Genomic DNA, 20,431 nt, shown 5'->3' on the forward strand with positions numbered 1-20,431 from the left:
TGACAGACTGAACGTCACCTGATTTAATGCTGAAATTCTTAAAAGCTCCCCACAAGGAACCTTGTTAAATGAAACCACGCAATAAATGAGGTCAGATAAATACTGTTCTTCCCCCCGCTAGTGCTTCTTGCGCTGGACTTGGCAGAGTTGCTGCTAAGACCTGACCTCCCCTGCATCCTCACAAGCCTTTTGAAGGGAAGAGGAGAACTGGGGGAGAGAAGAAGGGTTTTCCCTGCACTGCGCTTGCCTAGATCAAGACTTGATGTGGAAAAGGAAATAACTAAAATGCACATCTTTGGAGATGCTGTAGCCTGGGTGAGTTTGTTACAGGACCAAACTCACTCAGCTTTATCTTAGATGGAGATATTCAGGAGGAATGTCCTCCAGCATGAGAAGTGCTGTCCACCATGATCCAAATTGTTTTTATTCTTCTGCTCTTGGTTAAAGCAGCAGCCCCCTGTACACTCTCAAAGCTGTGTGGCAGTCACCATCTCTGTGGTTGTTAGCAGCGGGTGGTCACTGATCCGAAGGGCTTCCTTCTTTGCTGCGATCTTGTCTTTAATAAAGGTCAGAGGTACAAACTCCAGGAAGGCATGTGCAAGATGGTGTAGATGGCAGCTGACCGTCCAAAGTCTGACTGGGACAGTCCCTGAGGTATTTGCCATCAAATTAACGGCACGCATTGTTTTAAGAGGAGATGTGATGGCTAAGCCTCCAGTTCACATAAAGCACTTCAAGTTTCAGCCTAAAAGGTTTTATTGACTGTACTACCACACAGTATGAAAACTCTGAAACGTGGAAGTAACATAGTGTACACAAAATCAGAAGGGAATTAACCACCTAACACTGAATGAAATGCAGAAAACTGTTCCTGTTCATGAAACTTAAGTGAAATACTTCGCTTCCCACTGAGGTTTGATTAAAAGCACCCCTATGTTTCGATATCCTGGTCTTCCTGAAGACACCAGGATTGCTACTGTTCAATTAGCATCACCTGTAGCAGCAGATAATACTATTATTTCATTTGGTACCATTTTCGTAAAGCCGCTGGACCCTGAACACTTACTTTAGAAGGAGATGCTACGCTCTCAGTCAACACCAGGGTCAGCTTTCTACTACTGTTCAAGTTGGTTTGGCCATTACACCAAGGTTAAAAAAAAGTTGGGTTTACCTCAGATTATTAAAACTAGCTCATCTGTGTGGCAAGTGGCCCATTTTTTTAGTAGATTGAATTACTGCCTTTGAACCATAAGAATTTCCATTAGAAACCTAGGAGATCTTTTTTTTAGCACAAGCACGCTTTATTTATCCAAAACCTGCCAAGTTGCCCTACCAGCCTTTTTTAACAATGGTTTAGTAAACTATGGTCTAGTGCGTGAACCAATTCCTCAGTCAAATCCAATTAATGTATTTTTATTTAAAAATTCTCAAAGAAGCAGTTGCTTTCTTAGAATAACTCATTTCAGTGTAAAGTTGTTAAATGGAAGTATTTTATAACATCTCATCGTAACTATCCATCTACTCTTACCTATGAATCACACGAGTTGAATGAGAGAAGGAAAACTAGGTAGAAAATCCTGCTGTTCACCAATACTGCCAAAATAATAACTATCTGTTCTTAAAAAGATGATATAGTCACACTGTTAAAAGCTGCACTGAGGTTATCCAGAAAGAGCTGAGCCTTCACAGGTCTTGCAATTTAATACTTCACAATAATCCATTAACAGGTTATTACTGTTATTTCCAGATGGAGTTTGGGTTTGATCTCCTTTTCAGTCATTCTCAAGAAGATGTTCAGGATGATGATAACCTACTGAAGATGGTCCTCCAGAGTAAACCAGTTCCGTTTCTACCTTCCCAAATAGATGCCTCTGCATCCGGCTCCACTCTGCAAAGTGGTACCTCCCTGAAATGTAGAAAAGGTCAAGGGGAGAGGTCTTGGAAACTTCAGTTTTCAAAGAAGAACATCGGCAATTTCAAAAAACCAAAAAGGCCAAAGGTCGGTGGCACTCAGCAAGCAATTTGTGATGGCACATGTGAAAAAAGATGCTATTTATGTAGCAGGTATATCCACTTGAAATACTATTTCAACACATATACACAAGTCTGCTTCACGGGGAATTTTGGGAAGATGGCAAGATGAAGAAGTAGGCCCAAGAAACATCAGATTCCCAGTTTTTCAGAAGAATTAACACATCCCACTCAGCAGAATGACCCACGGCGGTGTGGCAGCATCTCTGTGCGCCTAAAGACCGGTGTCATGCTGCTCTTTCTGTCGGATACACAACACGGACTTGTGGAGAATCCCACATTCGTGGAGGGACCTCGTAAGGTCAGAGAAACTCCTTCGGGGCACCTCCATTGTTTCAACGCTGCAGCGTTTGTATTTGGCCGACATTTTCTGTTCTGCCACGGCAAGGACTGTCTGAAGACTGTCAGTGGGCTTGAAATGATGTTCAAATCTCTGACCACAGGGAGATCGAATAGCAAGCAGGAAGTGTGACTCTTCTTTCGGCTGCTCTTCCAAACTTAAAGTTGACGTCGAAGGGCTCGTTGACGTCAAAGGGCTCTCTTGCCTCATTTTCCTTCCCGGCTTCTCAGAAGGAAGTCGCAGGTGTGAGCTCCCTTCATCGGGGACATCACTTTCTGACAATACACTGGCAGAGTCTTGTTCTCCAGAAAGGATTTTGATTTTTAGAGCGTCCTCCCGCCCCCTGCTCACTTTCAGCCGGTCAGTCTGTTCAGCCACCGCTTCCACAGCACCACTCCCTGCGCCTTTCCAGCCGATGGAAGGGAGCACCCTGTACTTGTTCAGGGAAGAGGAGGTCCTCAAAGGCACTTGCTGCAGGAGCTCCGGGATTTCCTGAGGAGACACCTGGCTGGCCAGGAATGCTGGTTTTGTGAACGATGCTCTCTGGCTGTTCGCTAATTCACGGGGAGCTGCTGGTGGTGGGGAAGATGGCACTTGGCAAGGACAGGCTTCCACGCTCTGAGAGTAACTGAAGTTTGGCCTCGTGCGTCCCTTGGCAGATTTTGGCCTGGTGACGTGCATGTCGGCGGTGTTTGTCCACAAGAAAGCAGCTGCTGTGCTTGAAGGGAAGCAGAGGTGAGATGGTGCTAAGTTCAGGAGAGCCACTGTGGCCATTGCTTCTCAAGGCACCTGCAGTTGAGGTAGCAGAGGGAAAAGTTACAGGAATTGGCCAGAAAGCTTCTGGAGAGCTTAATCTCCCTACAGCTCCCACTTTTGTGCTGCATGTCAGCTAATAATAGCAATAAATCTGGTGTATTACCGTGTAGGCAGGCAGCAATCCTACGGTTCAGTAACGGCTGAGTCAGAGACGGCGGGATATGTGTATTTATAGGTGCTGGCTTTGTCAGGAATTGTTTAAAGTTGACCCAGAGCATTGGGAAGTTGTGCCCTTCCCAAGTTAAAGAAAGTTTTTGATGGAAAGAACAGAAACATTTTTTTCTGAAGCTAGAAACTCAGTGAAAACGGGACATGAGTGAACTTCAAATCACAGATCTGGCCTTTTCACTGTTCCTGCAGTGACAGATTAAGTTCCTGTTGTGGACTCCTGGGTAAGACTGACTACACTTTGCTTTTTAAAAATCTCTGAAGACCTTTGAGATTGAGTAAGTCATACTCAGTACAGAGAAGCCCATTCTGACTTCTCCTGTGACCAAAAGCTGCTTAACAGAGATCGATACTAACCACCATTAAAAATGAAACCATGTTCTGATGTGTGTTCTCCAACTCAAGCTGCACTCAGACCACTTGTGCTTTACTAGGACAAAGCAGTCCAAAAGCCCAGACAACCGGGCCACGACCTCACAACAACATTTTGGAGAGTGCAACAGGGTCACGCACCTCCTCTTCCTTTTCTGTGGTTTGCGTAGCAGGATTTGTCAAGGGGGGGGGGGTGGAAAATGTCAACTTTGATCACTTGGCATTCTCCAGTAATGATAAAGTCGGACTCACCTGCTGTTCATCACCCCAAACCAAACAAACAGAAGGGAACAGTCACTGTGGTTGTTCCACAACCTTTTGCCAGTGATGCACTATTTAATGCTCAATTTCTTCTCCACCGCAGTGAAATGGAAATGCTCAGCAACCCAATTCTGAGCAAAGCCAAGGCAGAGTCCCAGCACACACGTGTGCCCTGACCAGTGCCAGTACGAAGCTGCTTGGCGGTACAGGTGCCTATCCCTCTGTCAGCCTCGAGCAGAGCTACAGACAGGGACATGCCGCCCAAGCGACTCATCGGAGTTTCCTAGGAGCCTGTGGGGGGAAGGAGGTGTTTGTGCCTTTCACATACTGCCTCTAACAAACAAACTCTAAGGCAACAAGCTGTAGTTCGGCATCCTCTGAAGAACTCCAAAGCGCATTGGTGTGCTTAGCAGATATCACCAGTTACACTGCCAGTTCAAAGAATAAAAACTCCACAAGAAACAACTTGCCAGAAACCATGGTGGGACCTTCCTGAGCGAGGGTCTGTGCCACTTCAGCACGGTATATATTAGAGGTTCACCGTGAGGAGCTGTATTAAATACAGCCGGTTTTACGTTCATGTGCCTGGGTGAGAAGTTGGGATGAGGAAGGGCAGTCAGGGAGGGCTGTGCCCACAGACAGCCCCAAACCACTGTGACCCCAGGGCCCGGGAGGGTAGGCAGCCCCAAATCCCTGGCCCTACAGCACAGCCCCAGCCCCACAGCATAGCCCAGCTCCCCAGCAGAGCCCTCAGTGCCACAGCCTGGCCCTAACCCCACAACTAAGCCTAGTCCTGGCCCCACAGCACAGGCCCCACGGCATAAGCCCAACCCCACGGCCAGGCCCCGACCCTATAACCCAACTCCACAGCCCCACAGCTAAGCCCCGACCCCACAAGCCAGTCCCCGGGCCCTACAACCCGAACCCGGCCCCGCCGCCCCTCACCTGCCGCCTCGGGCCGCCCGCGCCCGCCAGCAAACACTGCCGCGTTGCCACGGCGACGGCCCCACTTCCGGTCGCGCGGCAGGCCCCACCCCCCGCCCGCAACCACAGAGACGAATTGGCCGGAGCGCCGTCCGTCACGGTCCTCCAGCCGCCATGTCGCGGCCCGAGGGCTGACAGGGTCGGGATCCCGCCGGGTCCCGGGGAGGCCGGGGCCGCGGTGGGCTGCCCGGCCTAGCAGCGGTCTACGGGATGGGTTCAGGGATGGCCGTGACCACCTGGTGTCTGGGGGACATAGCCAGGCCCGGGGACGGCCGTGGTGGCCACCCAGTGTGGGCTCAGGGGATGGAACCAGGCCCGGGGACGGTCGTGACGCGCTGGTGGAGACGGGAGGGACATACCTGAGTCGCCTTCGGGCTCAGCACTGGGATGGGATGGGGTGTCGGGGCCTTGGTGGCGGCGTGAGGGCATCCCTGCCGTCTCATGCAGGGCCAGAGGCTTTGTCCTGAGGGGCACAAGGAGATGGAGGTGGTAGCAGCCCCAAAACCAGCCCCAAAACCAGCCCCAAAACCAACTGCTCCAAACCCTGTGAGTGTGATACCGAGGTTGTCCCCATCCCTCCTGCAGGAGCTCTCCTTTCCCCCATCCCACCCAAGGCAAAACCATGCTGTTGTCACCCCACTTGAATACCAAAAACCTTTTTTTTTTTTTTTTTTTTAAGCCCTGAAAAAAAAAAATACGGTGTTACACTCTCTCCTGAGCAAAGGCAGCAGAATTGGAGCAATGTGACTAGGTTTTAACCCCGCCATGACATCAGTTTCACGACAGTGTGATTGAACAGCTTCAGCTAAGCAATGGCTGAATAAAACCAGACAAATAAACACCAAACTCCTTAGTTTTGATGACAACACCTTCAAAAAAAAAAGATGCTTTACGCGCAAGATCATACAGGGATCTAAACCAACTTCTCTGGGGGACTTCTAAGCTTTCTTTGTGCCAGGAGAGCCGCAGCCTGCAAGCTTGGCATCCTGGTGTGTGCTGGCAGGGAGGGGGAGTCCTCCCGATCCCCCGGGCTATAAACGATCCCTGAGTCAGTTTTCATTGTGGGAACACACCACGTAATGCTGACATTTCCATCTCTCCCCGTTAATCCCTTTTTAAACCCACTTATAGTTAACCAGATGCTTCTCCCACTAACAGATGCCCACCAAAGGCAGCAAGAAACAAGCAATAAATAACTTAAGATAACTTATCTACCCTGCGAGCGGGGAAAGATCAAGGCGTACCTGTGCACTAAAAAGGTAAGAAATGGTTGCATATCAGCTCATTCCATCCACAGGACGTTCAGCAGTATTGCAGTATCGCATGGAAGACACGGGCTTTGTAGATCAAAGCACGGGACATACTTAAATTTCAATAAAGCCCTGAACAAACAGATGTGTGGGTTGATACTCCTCTTTGTTTGCTCCATAGGAAGGCTGAGAAGTTTCATATTTCCAATGGGATAATAACTTCCACGGGTGGTTTTTAAGCCCTCGGGTTTGTGGCTCGATTAAAGAGGGGGTTTAGCTTTGTGTGCTCGCTCTCCTGAGATCCTCCGCAGAGAGGGAGGACTTAAAATGAGGGGATTTGGTTAAAGCCACCTGTGGATCCCTAACCTGCGTGATCCCAGCCCTCCGGACTCTGTTTAGACCCCTGAATGGTGCCTTTCACAAAGGTTTAGCCAAACTTTACAGGAGAAACCCAGGAAATCAGGGCCAACACAGCAGCAAACGCACCCCGAAGGGCAAGGACCTGCAACACCAAAGCACGCGAGCACAAGCAGTGCAGATAATGAACACCACAATGGGAAAATCTTCTATAATGGAAGTTTTTTGTGGATGAGGTGGGAAGGGGATGCCTAATCATCAGGGGTGCCATGGTTTTAAAAGTCAGGTGGGGAAAGCAGGGGGGTTGGGTGTCAGTGTGATGCCCATCAGTTTGCATCATGGCATTTTGAGGTAGTTTCTTGTGCAGGTGGTGAGGGGTAAGCCACTCAGCATGCCTGACTGGGGAGCCTGATGTTGCTCCCCATCCTTTCCTTATCAGGCTTGGATGGCTTTTTATTCCACTTGGCAGCAGGAAATAAAAGGTTAGAGGGAAGAAAAGCCCCAGGACAGACATCTCTGCCAGCCTTGGAGGACAGCTGGGAGGTGACGTCCTTTCCAGTGAGCAGCTTTGGTGGCTCTCAAGAAATTCAACAAGAGGTTTTCTTCTTGAATACAGACCCCAGAGCCTTTTTCTTACAATCCCTCCTCTCGACCCCCAGCCAAATTCCCTTCCCTCCAACTGTGGTTAATTACAGAGGGTGGAGCCCCGCATACACATCTGATATCGTGCATTTGTGTGTGTTTGCTCTCGGCCCCACAGTTTCACAGGGAAGATAGCAGCTTTTGATCTTATCTCCTCTGGTTTTCTGCCTCCCTTGTGTCTTCGTATCATGTCTCAGTTATGGTGATTAAATAAACTGTATTCAAAAAGCATTCCAAGTCGGGTTTCCATGGCATTTCCAGCCTTTGCTGCTGATGATTTAATTTTGCAGACCCCTTCCCATGCACTGCTGGGGTGTCTTATGCCCTGAGGGCAGGACAGGAAAACTACAGACCCACAAAATGAGACCACACCTTTCGCTGTCCTCCCTTCAGCTCCCCTTGTGATTCGGCGTGGTGGCATTTGGATGCAGACTTGGATTTGGGAGGCAGGGAGGCAATTGCAAGGGAAAGAGCCAAGAGGAACCGTCTCTGAGGTTGCAGGGCGTGAGTTGGCAAAACCAAGCAGCCACTTGAGATGACACCGAGGCCAAAGTGCCACCTCTGCAGCTGGAACAAGGATGCAGTGAATTCTGCGGTGTCAGCTCTGCACCTCCTGGGCATAAATCGCTTTTGTCCTGTCTCTCCAGCCACCGAATCCTGCAGCTTTTAAAACCATGGCCAAGACCTTGACTGGCCTCATCCAGAAGCTGCGTCAGCCCAAGATGGAGACAGCTTCGTGCCCAGCCAACAAGCAGGAGCGAGGTGACGGAGGGAGCATCGCCACTGGCCACGCTGGTGGCACACCGCTGCGGGGAAACTCGTGTTTCTTATAAAGGGGACAGATGGGAACCTTCTCCTTTACCGAGGGGCGACTCGGCGAGACCTGCTCTGCGATGAATAGCACTGCCAGCGCAGATAGAGGAAGGGGTGGACCTCGCCATCTATATAAAGCAAACCCACTAAGCCAGCAGTCTTGGAGCTGCGAGGTCCAGGCGGGGTAAGGAGAGGGGGGATTTATTGCCACGTTATTTCATCAGACAGCTTTGGGGAGTGGCGGAGGGAGGCTGCAGACGGTGAGCTTCTCCATCAGCCCCGGGCAGGACAACCAGTGTGTCCCTGTACACATCCCTGCCAAGTGCCGCATCCCAAAACCAGACTCAAAAGTCCCCATCGGGAGTCAGCTGCGTGCACTCGAGCACGGTGATATCTTCACAATGCTGTATATCCACGGTGACACTAATGTCACCGTGCGGTGCTGCCGGGGTGCACCCGATCAGCTCTGTGCCCTTGGTGCGGGGACGGGGGCAGCATCTGTCCTGCCCCCAGGGTGCTGCTCATTGCCAGCCATTGCTGTTTCCTCCTTCAGGGCCAGCCTGAAGATGAAGAATCTCCTCTTTGCCATGCTCTTGGCTTGCGGTAAGTGCCTCGGTTTCACCAGGCCAGGCTGGGATCTCGTCTGCCTGGCAAAAAAGATGTACAAATCCAGAGTCTTTGTGCACGGCTCAGGTTTTAGTTTAAATTTTGCAGTTTCTCTCTAATGCTTCATGTAGCACTGCTGTAATCCCGGAGGTCTTCATGATGGTGAGGCTTTGGGATGCTCAGATCCATATTTATTTTAAGAGGCCTTGGAGCCTGTTGTCAACTGCTTTCCTGCCTGTGCCAAGCCCAGGGCTGATCCTGGCAACGTGGCATTGCTAGTTGCAGGATGCAAGCGTGGCACAGCCTGTACAGAGAGCAATAATATCTTCTGCCAGACTGGAATCGGGTAGCTGCAGAAACCAGACATAATCCTGAGGGGTTTTTTGGGGCTTCTCATGTCTCACATGCCTGAAAGCCTGTATTTCCAGCAACGCCAGACTTATTTAATTCCTCTGCCCAGTGCAAGGCGTGGGGAATCCCACCTGCCTCCTCACCCTGCACTGGCGTGAGCCTGTCCCTCTGCCCTTCCACAGGGCTGCTGCCGGCTCGTGGCAGCGTTTTGGAGCTGGAGCAGATGATCAGGTCGGCCACAGGGAAAAGCGCCCTGCTTTCCTACAGCTGGTACGGGTGTTTCTGCGGAATTGGGGGCAGAGGGACCCCGGTGGACTCCACTGACCAGTGAGTACCTGGAAAAGAATCGCTCCTCGCTGCCCTGGGTGGAAAGTGTGCCGGGCGTCCCTAAAAAACTCCTCGCTGGCAGCCTGCCGGTGCCGGTGTGCTCTGAGAGGGGGTTTTGTGCCGTTCCCCAGCCACGTCTTGCTGCTGCCTTGTCATCCTCTCCTCCCAGTCACCTTAAATTTGAGGCTGGACCTTCGTTTACCTTCCAAGCGTGGTGAGGGAGGGTTCGGGGGGCAGCGGTTTGGCATGGTGTCCCCCACAGGTGCTGCCATGCCCATGACTGCTGCTACAGGAAGCTGAGAGAGGGCAAGTGCAGACCCCTGATAACCCCGTACCACTTCGACGTTGCCGATGGAGACATCGTCTGCAGTGAGTACTGCCAAGATGGGGGGGGGATGTCCCACGGCGGTGGGGAGCCAGCACGGCTCCCTGCGACACCCCAGCCCCGAAGCAGGGTACACAGGAGGGCATCCCCCCCCCCAGGGATGAAACCAGCCTGATGCCCAGTTGGGTGCCTACGGGAGGACACAGCTTATGATAAATAAATGGGCATTGCGAGGGATGCGGGCAGGTTGGAGAGGGCAAGCAGCAGGGCATGCTTCTTTATGCACTTCCCCTGGGCAGCTCCAGGCATTGGGGGTGCCCCGAGGGGACCCCATTACTGATGCCAGCCAGAAAAGCCACTGCAGAGCACGGTGTTTTCTCCCCGCAGGTAACGAGCAGAGCTGGTGCGAAAGAGAGACCTGCCTTTGTGACAAAGCGGTGGCTTCGTGCTTCTCAAGCGCTTTGCATTCCTACAATAGATCCTACCACTTCTATTTCAGGCTGAAATGCCGAGGAAGTAAGCTCCAGTGCTGAGGAGGGGAAATCTGCACGTAAGGTTGCAGATTTTGACTGGGTTTCCCCATAGCTATGGCAAGAAAAGCCTGATGTGGGGGCTGAACGGAGCCGGAGCCAGCAAGGCTCCCCGCAATGTGATGCTCAGGGTGAGGAAGGGCACACGCACGTTACGGATGGAGATCCCCCAGTTCCCAGAAAAACATGTCAGCTTCCATTTTTTGTCCCTTCCTCATCTCTTTCCTCTCTTAATTTCATTTCCCAGCAAAGATAATTAAATAAAAGGTATTCAAAATGACTTTCCGTGGTGTTTTTTCTGTAAGAGCCACTGAGATTGACGCACTGCAACAGTGGCATCTGGGCTGCCGAGTTTGGGGAGCATTTTTGCATGTCACACCTCAGGCACACCATCTGCCTGACACCCCAATATTTCCATGGTCCTGACAGCAGCCTGAAAAAAGCCAAAGGTCCAACAGCAGCTGTAATTTGCAGGTCTAGCACCAGGTCTATCCCGCTGCGGAGCAATATTGCTGCTGCCAGATCCCCAGCTACAGAGGAGCACTTTGCAGTGAGAAACGGCGGCAAGTAAATGCCACCAAGTAAAACTCCAAGGGGTTTGTTAACAAAATAATTCCCCAGCAGCGAGCCCTGATGGCAGTTGGGTTTTTTGGTTTCTCTGAACACCCCTTCCTGCCAGCTGAACTCACTCGCAGAGCTAAAACAAAATGGTGCACTAAGGGGCAGGTGAGATATGGCCAAAAGATGTTTTTACAGGAATAATGAAAGTGGGAAAATGTGGGAGATGATTTAGACCTTCCTGTGACACTTAACTAAAAATGGTGGCCAAAATTAAGGCTAAAGAATGGTCATCTGCAGAGGAGGGAAAATTTCAAAGCCTCACCCATCCTAAGACAGACGCTAATTTAGGAGGGCAGTTAAGTTGGTGACTAAATGGTTTCTCCATAAGGGATGAGTTCTGCACAGGGGTTGCAAAGAGGAGGTGGAAAAACCATACAGAGAGAGATAAAGGGAAGTTGCATTCTCTCATCCCAAAACATCCATTTTGCTTCATTCTCCTCTCATGGTGGGTGAGCGTTTAATCATCCGGTATCTGCGTAATGCCTTGTTTCTGGGAACTGCGCATTTAAAGATGCTTTTATTGTTGCCCATATACTTCTCCCAAAGAACTGATAACTCACCCTGAATCACCTTTGCAGCATGGCAGAGGGACATTTCCCAAACCACACGACCCCTCAAAAACCCCAAACCCGCTTCGTTCGCAGCTGCCGGGATGCAAAAGCTGAATCAGGGCTATTATTTCCCCCTGATACGACACCGTGGTGCTGGGGAGGGCAGAGAAAAAGGCCCACAGGCATCTCCCACGGGGGGACAGAGTGTTGGCTTCCTCCTTGGGCTGGAAATGATGCTGCTTTGGCAGCCCATCTCACCCAGCCCTGTGCGTGGCGTACGGAGCTGGGGCACTGGGGGGGGATTTCTTGCCTGCCTGTGAATGGGAAGGACAGCACCTTGTCCTTGGCAGAAAAGTCCTGTCAGCAAGATTTGGGCAAAACGAGCATCCGACAGTGGGGAACAAACCCTATATAAAGAAAGCGTTGCGGGCTGCGGGGCCCTGCAAGCAAGCGATGGCTTTCCCAAGGTAAGTGAGGATGGAGGAACGCTTTTCCTCCCATTCCTACTTTAAGCAAAAGCCACGGTGAAAGCGGGGAGCGAGGTCCATGCTGGAAGAGCAGGAGCAAAGGAGGGGCTGCCTGAGATCCCAGCCCAGAAGGCAGAGCAGTGGGGTGCAGCCCTCGAGGGCTGTTCATTCCTCCAGCTTTTCTTCCTTTCCCTTCATTTTGCTTTTTCCGACCCCTCCGCTATCTGATTCCCATCGCTTCCCATCCCCGACGCAGCAACGCTTTGTGCCGAAGCGATGGCGACGGGTCCATTCTTGCCCCCCTCGTCTCCCCTAATCCCCGGAGCTGGGGAGCATCTCTGCCCCCAGACAAGGGGAGAAGTATAAAAGAAAGTGGTTGACATAATGGGGAAATGGTTTGGTTTCCTCTCCCAGGGCTGTTGAAAAGATGAACTCTCTCCTCGCCTTTGCTGTGCTGTTTGCTTGGGGTAAGTGTCCTCGCTCACACCAGTCCCATGGCTCCCTGTGCAGTTATATCCATGGAAATTGGGACCAGGCTGGTGATTTCTTAACCTTTCCCCATCACCACCTCTCCCAAACACGCAACAACTCTCCTGCACCGAGCTGGGAATAAGTTTCCTCTCCATTGCATCTACTTGTTTTTAAGACATCCCCAGTCTGGTACCAGTTTGGGGGCCAGAGGGATGGGGATGCTGCTGGGGAGTTGGGCGTAAGCGTGAATCCCGCTGGTTTCCCCCCCCCCAGGCTTGTCCCCAGCTCACGGGAGCCTCTGGGAGCTGCAGAAGATGATTACAAAGGCGACGGGGAAGAACGCCTTGCTGTATTACTCCTCCTACGGTTGCTACTGCGGCTTCGGGGGCAAAGGGCAGCCCAAGGATGCCACAGACAGGTAAGGACCCGCTTAAAAATCTCCATGCCCGAACGCATCCTTGAACAGTTTCAAATTTGGGGGGTAGGGGGGAAAATTGGGGGAAAAAACCCCAATACCCAAAGCCTCAAGCTCCCATGCAGATGCTGCCAGCTGCACGATACCTGCTACGACAACCTCCTGAGCTACCACTGCAACGCCAAGATGCGAGGCTACCACTATGACTGGCACACTGGCAGCCCCTTCTGCAGTAAGTAGGACCCTGGAAAAGGGGGTGTCCCCACATTCCCCCCCCCCACCCCGCAAGCCGGGGCTGACCCTGAGCTTCCCTCTGCCCGCAGGACAGGGCTCCTGGTGCGCCCAGCTCTCCTGCGAGTGCGACCGCAGCCTGGTGCTCTGCCTGAAGCAAAGCCTCGGGAGCTACAGCACACGCTACCGCTTCTACTGGAAGCGCCGGTGCTAGCGATGGGAGCCGGGATGCAGGGCCGGAGCACGCGTGTGAGTTCTGCATCTGGATTGCCCTACGTCCCTGCCTGCACGGACCACGTAATTGCTGCTGTAAATTTAATCAATGTGAAAATAAACAATGTGCTTAAACCTCCATGAGCTGCTGCTGGGCAAAGAGAGAAATCCCTGTAAATACTCGACATCATCCTCCCCAAACTTTGCAAAAAACTCGGTCTTGGCCCCTGCGTCATTCCGGGCTGCAGCCCACGGGGAGGGGGGGGGGGGGGTTGGCCAGCAAGGGAAGGGGCGTAGCATAAAGCGTTTTTGGGACAGACGAGTCATTTCAGCACTTCCAGTTCAGAGCCCACGGGCCGGACACGGAGGGCAGCCTCTCCCCGGGCAGACAGGCTGGCAGCGAGGAAGCGGAGCCGGAGCAATCCCCCGGTGAGCAACTCCCAACCTCGCCCCACTGCTGCGATGGGGTGGATGGATTGCTGCTGCGGAACCAAAAATAGGGGAGGGATGTTGGGAGGAGGCAGCAGACACGCTGCCTTCTGCCCTTTTCCATGCCTGTAGATAAAGTGTCATTGCTTTCAGATAAAAACTCAGCTGGGGATTTGCAGCCCCAGGGGTTGCAAAGTGATGCCCTGGGTGCCAGAAGTGGTGGGACGGGAGGTGGGAGATGCTGGGGCGGTGGGACAGCTTCAGAAAGTGTTTGCTTTCGGCCAAGAGGCAGCAACACAGATGCAAGGGGGCACGGCTGCCTTCCTCCCTCCAAATTTCAGGGTAGTTTGACTTGATTTCAGAGGGACAAGGCTTGCACAGCAGCGCCTGTCAACCAGTCACGCTGCCTGGCTAATTCCGTCCCCTTTCTCCTCCCAGGCCTGAGTGAGAGGAAGATGAAGGTCCTGCTGACGCTGGCGGTGCTGTTTGCCTGCAGTAAGTGCAGCCGTTCCCCGATCCGCGGATGGGAGCCAGGCTGCAGCCCCGCACCGATGCAGGGAGCATCCCCAAACCCCTGTGCACTCCACGGGGAGACTCCCAGCAAAGCCCTCCTCTCTCCCCTGGTTCCCCGGGCCTTATTTCTGCATATAACTTGCAAAAATCCCATTTTCCGGTTACTCTAGGTGTGCTCACGGCTCACGGGAAGCTCCCACGCATGTTCACACCAGGACTCGAAGGAAGCACCGTAGGAAATCTGACCGCCTACGGCTGTTACTCGGGATGGGGCAGCAGAGGCACATCGAGGGCTTCAGTGGACCGGTACAGGCAATGCTTCCCAGGAGGGCTAACGCTGGCCCCAGGAGGGCTAACGCTGGCCGCGGGGTAACCCCGAGGCTTGCGAGCAACCCCAGCAGCACCCTGTGAAGCTTTGCAAAATGCAGACCAGGCAATGGGAAGCAGCAGGAGGGGAACAAGTTTTAGGGAAGGGGGGAAAGCGAGGCGGCGTTCACCCCTAATTCCAGTCCTGTAGTCAGTAGGGTCATGCCAGCGACAACTTGCCTGAAGTCAACGGGATGCACCAGAGGAGAGGGACGGTCCCAAAGCTGGGATGCACAAGGGCTCTGGGACCTGGGCAGGGGTTGGCACAGGGAAGCGGAGAAGAGGCTTGGCGTGGGAACGGGGTGGAAGGAGCAGCTCCTGGGTGATTTACAGCAGGAGGATGCAAACGCTGGTATCTCTTCCCACCCAGCTTGCAGAGCCTGTTTCAGCTAGGCTAGAAGCAGCTATCACTGCGTTTTGGATGAGGCTGGGCTCTCCTTCCTTCTCACTGCAGGTGCTGCTTGCTCCGTGCCTGCTGCTACGCCAAGCTGGCTGCACGGCGGTGCCGCGTGGGACCCATCCAGCCCCTCATGGTGCCCCCGGCAAGAATCCCCCCCATCTGCCGTAAGTCCCTGCAGTCGCAGTTCGGGATGCCTCTTCCCAGACCATCTCCCTCCTTTGTGGTGCCCTTTTTTGGGGCAGCACCCCGGGGATCTTCCCGAAAAGAAGGTCTCAGACATGCTTTCTCTCCGGTCCCCGCAGGCTCCGGGACTTGGTGCCAGAGAGGTGCCTGCAGGTGCGAGCAGGCAGCCTGGCTCTGCCAAATGCGTGGCCGGGGGCTGCTCCGGCGTCGCGGCAAGTGCCGGGGACGAGGCGGGCGGTGTTGAAGCAAAAAGCTTCTTTGCAAAACCACCTCCAGGCTGATAAGTAAAGGGACGGTGCAGCGCCAGGAGCGTTTTCCCAACCCTGGCGGGTCTCCTCCTCGGGGCTTTTTGGCTTCGACACGAGGACAACAACGCTCTAGTGAAGTTGCGTCATTATACACTGGATCCGAGGAGGGAGAGCAGCGCAGATGCAATGTTTCAGCACAGAAAAACAAGGGAGGGGTGGACACCTGCGCTTCGTCGCTGCGAAGGGAGAGATGGAAACCAGCGCGAGCCTCTGTGCTGACACTCATTTCCCCTTGGCTCGAGCTCCCCGTGCAGCCTGTCAGCTCCCTCTGCTTTTTGCTTCACCGCAGATTCTCTTCCGTTGCTCCAAAATAAAACCAGAGAGCACAAAACATCGGTCCTCAGTGTGATGTGACTCGGCTGAGCCCAGCGACCACCCCTTGCAGGCAGCGGAGAGAAGCTAGCCGCTTAGCTAGGTTTCCCCTTGAATTACCCAGAAAAAAAAAATGACACCTGAGAAGTGATGCATCTCCCGCTGACATGCATCTGCACCCCCTGAATTTCCCCCCCACTTAGCCCTGAGCCTTCAAGCTCTGAAAATTTGCCATTGCTCCGAGACAGAGAAATCAAAGCTGGGGCAAAGGGCTGCCGGCAGGCACAATGCTGTGGGAGGGCCGGGCGCTGGCAACCTTTGTTGCGACGGGGTGGCCCGGAGCTTGCCTCATGCCTAGTGCGGAGCAAAACATATTTCTCACCAGAAAAGAATGTTTTGGCCCAATTCTGCAACAACCCCGGGCGCGTCCCCTAGGAAAAGGCAGTTCAGGCGGTGGCTGCTTCCCCCCTAACCATCGTAGCATCCCCACGGTGCAGGTTTTCTGCCCAGTTCAGCAGGGTTGACCCCCTTGGGAGGGCTCAGCAATGAAATACCGCCACAGAAACAGCAACAAAACGCTATTTCCCCAGGGGCTGATGCCCTGGGCATCGGCAGCTGAAATTCCCACCCTGGCTTGCCCCAAAGCTGAAGTCAACGGCACCAGGAAATATCCCAGAAATGCTTCCCGCCAGCTGTAACCCAGGCATTGAGCTCTACCACCCTCCTCGTCCGGCACGTTTAGTCCTGGGGGAGACGAGGAAGGAGCAGGCACAGCCCTTCGCCCGACAGCTGCTGTTTGCAAGGCATAAATCAAGGATCAAATCCTTGCTGAGATGGGAGAGGGGCCATCACACAGACAGCTTGCAGGCCAGGATGAGCTGGTACACACTCTCCCTGTTTAAATTCTGAGTGAATTTTAACTATCTATGTATTTTTCAGCTCAGACATCTTGGCTGTACAAATCCGTTCGTACAGAGCTCCAAGTCTGATGTGTTGGCTCAGATACTGCACCCCCTCAGAACATTGCAATAAATGGGGCTGCAAAAGTTATGTTTTGCATACTGCAGACGAGAAACAAACTCCACATCCTCCCAGGAGGCATTCGGCCCAAGGGGGTCCTATTTCACGTTTGGAGAAGGGCTACTGCAAACCTGCTATACATAGAGGAGTTGGGGCAGAGAGTCTGTCACCTGGAAGCTCAGCAAGTTTGATGCACAAAAATATACTTTATTCCCTAGTGATAAAAACTGGCTGCAGACTCAGAAAATCTTGAATTATGGTAAGCTCTGGTTCAGCTAATTAACTTGTCGCTGTCCCAGGGGTCTACTTAAATTGGCCCGGAGAGCTGACAAGGCAAATGGCATAGCCAGAGAGGGGAAGAGATTTTGCTGAGGCCCTGACCCGAGTTCCCTTTTCTCACCCTTTCTCTGATTTCCACACCAGTCACATCCTTGTTCCCTGCCTCGGTTTCCCTGTCAGCGACTGGGGGGGATTTCCTCCCCCTGGCTCGGTGCCTGCCCTTGCCAGGGTTCCCCACAAAACTGTGCAGAGCCCTAGGCACTTGCAATGCCTGCCAGAAGAAAAGTGCTAAAATTATTGTTCGGCATCACCTATCTAATTAGAGATTCTCTCCAAGCAAGCAACACACCCATCCTCTTTTTTTACCCTTCCATTATATACCACTTGCATTTTTTTTTTCCTTACTCTGCTGCTTGCCTTATTTTGCTTCTACATAAAGGCAACCAGACACCTCATGCAACAGTCCGCAAGCATTGCCTGATGTTTTGAGAGCAAGACTATGCGCAGTGCCCCGTGCACATGGGGAAAGCGATGCAGCATCCCCATATACAAGGAGCATCTAGGCTTGATGCTGACAAGCTCCTGCTAACAAGAAAACCAGCGTGCAGGGCCCTTGCTCAGCCCTATCTTTGACCGCAGACTGTTCTGGAGGACCACTGGACCTTCCTCTGCTCATGGCACTGTGTCTTACCCACTTTGGTAAGTCAGAAGCGGAGGATGCTTTGCGCTGGCTGCATTTTCTCCCTGCCCAGGTGAGTCATGATGGAAACAGCAAGATATGGAATGGTGTTTTCTAATCAAGACATCAAAAAACGAATAGTCATCCAGGAACAAAGTGGTTTCCATTCTCCCTTGAGTTCTCCCTTTTTACTCAGGGAGGCATTGGGATGCTGAGATACCCAGAGCTGTGCACGGACTCGACACCAGTCTGCCCCACTCACCCCAGTCCACTGAAACCTCCCCTGCAAAGGGCTCTCCCAGCATAGGGTGTCCCGCAGCTGGGGCCTCCAGCAGCACTGAGAGAATCTTGCACACATAGCGGGACCAATCTGGTGAGGATTGTCAATGTTTGCCCACTTTAGGTTCTCCAAAGGAGAGGCCCTGCAGAGTGGGTACACGGTGGTCATAAAAAGCGTGACTGGTGGCACCTCGGGCTCGCCCAAACACGGGAGCTGCCACCTCCAGACATGAAGCTCTTCTTGCTGCTCCTCTGCTGTGAGTACCCCCCCCCCCACCAGCTCTCACCCCGCCAGACGAGGCGGTGGGGAAAGCCTGGTGCTCGCAATTTCTATCCATAAACAATTCAGTTGGGGAGGGTGAAAATGCTCATTTTTGCTATGGAAGGGTGGGACGGGAGGTTACTTTTCCCGGTGCTCCTAACCCCGCATCTCCAGTCGCAGGGCTGGCCCCCGCCGGCTGCAACATGATTCAGTTCGGTTCAAGGATTAAGCACAAGACAGGGAAATCGCCACTGTCCTACAATGCTTATGGCTGCTACTGTAGCTTGGGGGGATCCAAACAGCCACTGGATGTGACCGACTGGTAAGTCGGGACCTGGTGAAGGCAGAGCGGGTGCCCCCAGACCTCCTCACCTCCCTCTCCCTGGGTACAGCGAGGGAATGCTTGCCCCTGCCCCTGGGAGCTGAGAGCAATGCAAAAATCGTTGCTCATCCTTAACACCTCCTTAAAAGTTGCTTAGCAGCAGTAGCTGCTGGGAATGGCACGCATCGGTGTTTCTTCTGCCTTTGTAGCATTAGGCAGAAATGTGTTGGGATCCAACTACCACCTGGGCTAATTGAAAGCAACCATGCAATGTTGCTGCAGCAGAGCAACGGGAAAGCAATTAGAGAGCTGTGCTGACGAGGCCAGGAAGGCGTGACTCCCCCTCCCTTGCCCCTACAGCATGGGCAATGCCGAGGAGAACAAGGGTGCTGCACGACCTGGGGCACAAATGCAAGATATTTCTCACGGGGGCTGTGTGCCACCAGATGTTCACTACCGTGATATTGTCCCCACCGTTCCCCATCCTGCCCTGACCACAATTCTTGTGCTCCCAGGTGCTGCCATGCCCACGACTGCTGCTACAAGAAGCTGTCTTCCTCTCACTGACCAGTTCCAAACTGGTCACGTACAAATACTCCATCTGGGGAAGCCAGATAATGCAGTAAGAGACGGCGCAGGAGCCGCGGGCAGGAAGGCACAACCATCGACACGCTCGGGGAACCTCTCTTCTGAGATGTCCTTTAGACCATCCTGGCTTGGAAACCACTTGCTAGGAGGGGGGTGGAAATGAGGGAAAAGTGCCAGGAATAGGGAAATATTTATTTGCTAGGACTATAATGAAGTTTAGAGCTTGGAGACCTCCCGAAGGAGGGGGCTTGCCCTTCCGTAGAGGCCAAATACTGAGGGTTTGAGGTGACCCTTCCATCTTGACCTGGCACTGCCACCCCGACTTCCCCAGAGCAAACACTGTTGTTTCATGGCAAGCGGATCAAAACAAAGCACTTCCCCATGATCAAAGCAAATATCTATACGTACGCAGGTAGATAAAGTAAATTAAATGGTCCCTCCAGGGCCACGCGTGGTTCGTAGCCAGGTAGCTCCATGCACCAGAGGTAAGAGGAGGACTGCCCAAGACATCCCAAACTCAACACGGGGGACTGCGTACGTCGCAGGGACAGCCCAAAAGACATCCCCCGACTCTCACATCCTTCACCTGACTCCATCCCCCCAAATTTTCTTCCAGAATCCACAACCCGGTGCAAAAGATGGCGCTGCAACTGCAACAGACGGGCGGCAGAGTGTTTCCAAAGGACAGCCAGGACCTACTGCAACTCTTAAAAGAATTACCCCAACTCCCTCCTGCTAGACATGCCAGGCTCAAAACCTGACAGAAACCATCCAAATTGCGGGGGTTTTGCCTTCCCTGCAGCCAGGCAGGGACCAGCCCAGCCCTGTAGCACTGAAAAGGCATGCAGTGCCTTTCCCCAGTGCTGGCGCACAGGGAAAGCCCACTACTTGCGATTAAATAAATCATAAAAACAAGGAAATCCCTGCAGATAAAAATAAATTTTCAAATGCAATTTGTAAAGCGCATTCAGTGTTACATTCGTGTTTCAGGAACTGATGGTGGAAGGGGTAGGAAACAGCATGGAGCTTCACGGCTGATTTTCTGAAGTAAATATTTACACATGCACACAGTTTTGCATCTTTTTCTTAAAAAACATTTACCAGAAATGACATTTTAGCAGCTGACCTGTAAATCTTGAGAGCTTCAAAGAAAAAAAAAAAAAGAGATGAACAGAAACAGTGAGGAGCTGCTGCGCCCCAACCCCAAACTAGGCTCCAAACCCAGCTCCCCTCAAGGACCTTGGCCACAACACAGCCCCAACCTGCTCCTAATGACAATTTAAGCAATTAATACTTACTAAAGCCACGAGGAAGCACGGTGGTGGTGATCTGAGGGGTTTGGGGTCTGC

At 52.6% G+C, this 20,431-nt stretch overlaps 5 protein-coding genes across 5 annotated transcripts; 4 read left to right on the top strand and 1 right to left on the bottom strand.

The window, feature by feature from the left end:
• Window positions 1-407: 407 nt before the first annotated feature.
• On the bottom strand, window positions 408-5,005 carry UBXN10 (UBX domain protein 10). Its single transcript, XM_075027503.1, has 2 exons — window positions 4,934-5,005; window positions 408-3,160 (listed from the first exon to the last, which is right to left on the bottom strand). Exon 2 carries the CDS (start codon window positions 3,143-3,145, stop codon window positions 2,246-2,248), a length of 900 nt encoding a protein of 299 aa, XP_074883604.1. The 5' UTR covers window positions 3,146-3,160; window positions 4,934-5,005; the 3' UTR covers window positions 408-2,245.
• Window positions 5,006-8,585: 3,580 nt separating this feature from the next.
• On the top strand, window positions 8,586-10,183 carry LOC142031577 (group IID secretory phospholipase A2-like). The gene is made up of 4 exons (XM_075029237.1): window positions 8,586-8,637; window positions 9,174-9,318; window positions 9,581-9,687; window positions 10,031-10,183. The coding sequence occupies exons 1-4, from the start codon at window positions 8,601-8,603 to the stop codon at window positions 10,174-10,176; spliced, it is 435 nt and encodes a 144-aa protein (XP_074885338.1). The 5' UTR covers window positions 8,586-8,600; the 3' UTR covers window positions 10,177-10,183.
• A 2,056-nt stretch (window positions 10,184-12,239) lies between these two features.
• Window positions 12,240-13,143, top strand: LOC142031578 (basic phospholipase A2 daboxin P-like). Its single transcript, XM_075029238.1, has 4 exons — window positions 12,240-12,279; window positions 12,557-12,701; window positions 12,824-12,930; window positions 13,022-13,143. Exons 1-4 carry the CDS (start codon window positions 12,240-12,242, stop codon window positions 13,141-13,143), a joined length of 414 nt encoding a protein of 137 aa, XP_074885339.1.
• A 312-nt stretch (window positions 13,144-13,455) lies between these two features.
• Window positions 13,456-15,672, top strand: LOC142031579 (basic phospholipase A2 A-like). The gene is made up of 5 exons (XM_075029239.1): window positions 13,456-13,571; window positions 14,010-14,066; window positions 14,255-14,390; window positions 14,905-15,014; window positions 15,153-15,672. Exons 2-5 carry the CDS (start codon window positions 14,027-14,029, stop codon window positions 15,275-15,277), a joined length of 411 nt encoding a protein of 136 aa, XP_074885340.1. The 5' UTR covers window positions 13,456-13,571; window positions 14,010-14,026; the 3' UTR covers window positions 15,278-15,672.
• A 2,467-nt stretch (window positions 15,673-18,139) lies between these two features.
• On the top strand, window positions 18,140-19,793 carry LOC142031535 (group IIE secretory phospholipase A2-like). Its single transcript, XM_075029177.1, has 4 exons — window positions 18,140-18,167; window positions 18,347-18,494; window positions 19,010-19,045; window positions 19,628-19,793. The coding sequence occupies exons 1-4, from the start codon at window positions 18,140-18,142 to the stop codon at window positions 19,791-19,793; spliced, it is 378 nt and encodes a 125-aa protein (XP_074885278.1).
• The last annotated feature ends 638 nt before the right edge of the window (window positions 19,794-20,431 follow it).

Source organism: Buteo buteo, chromosome 5 (assembly GCF_964188355.1).
Source record: "Buteo buteo chromosome 5, bButBut1.hap1.1, whole genome shotgun sequence".
Classification (NCBI taxonomy): domain Eukaryota; kingdom Metazoa; phylum Chordata; class Aves; order Accipitriformes; family Accipitridae; genus Buteo; species Buteo buteo.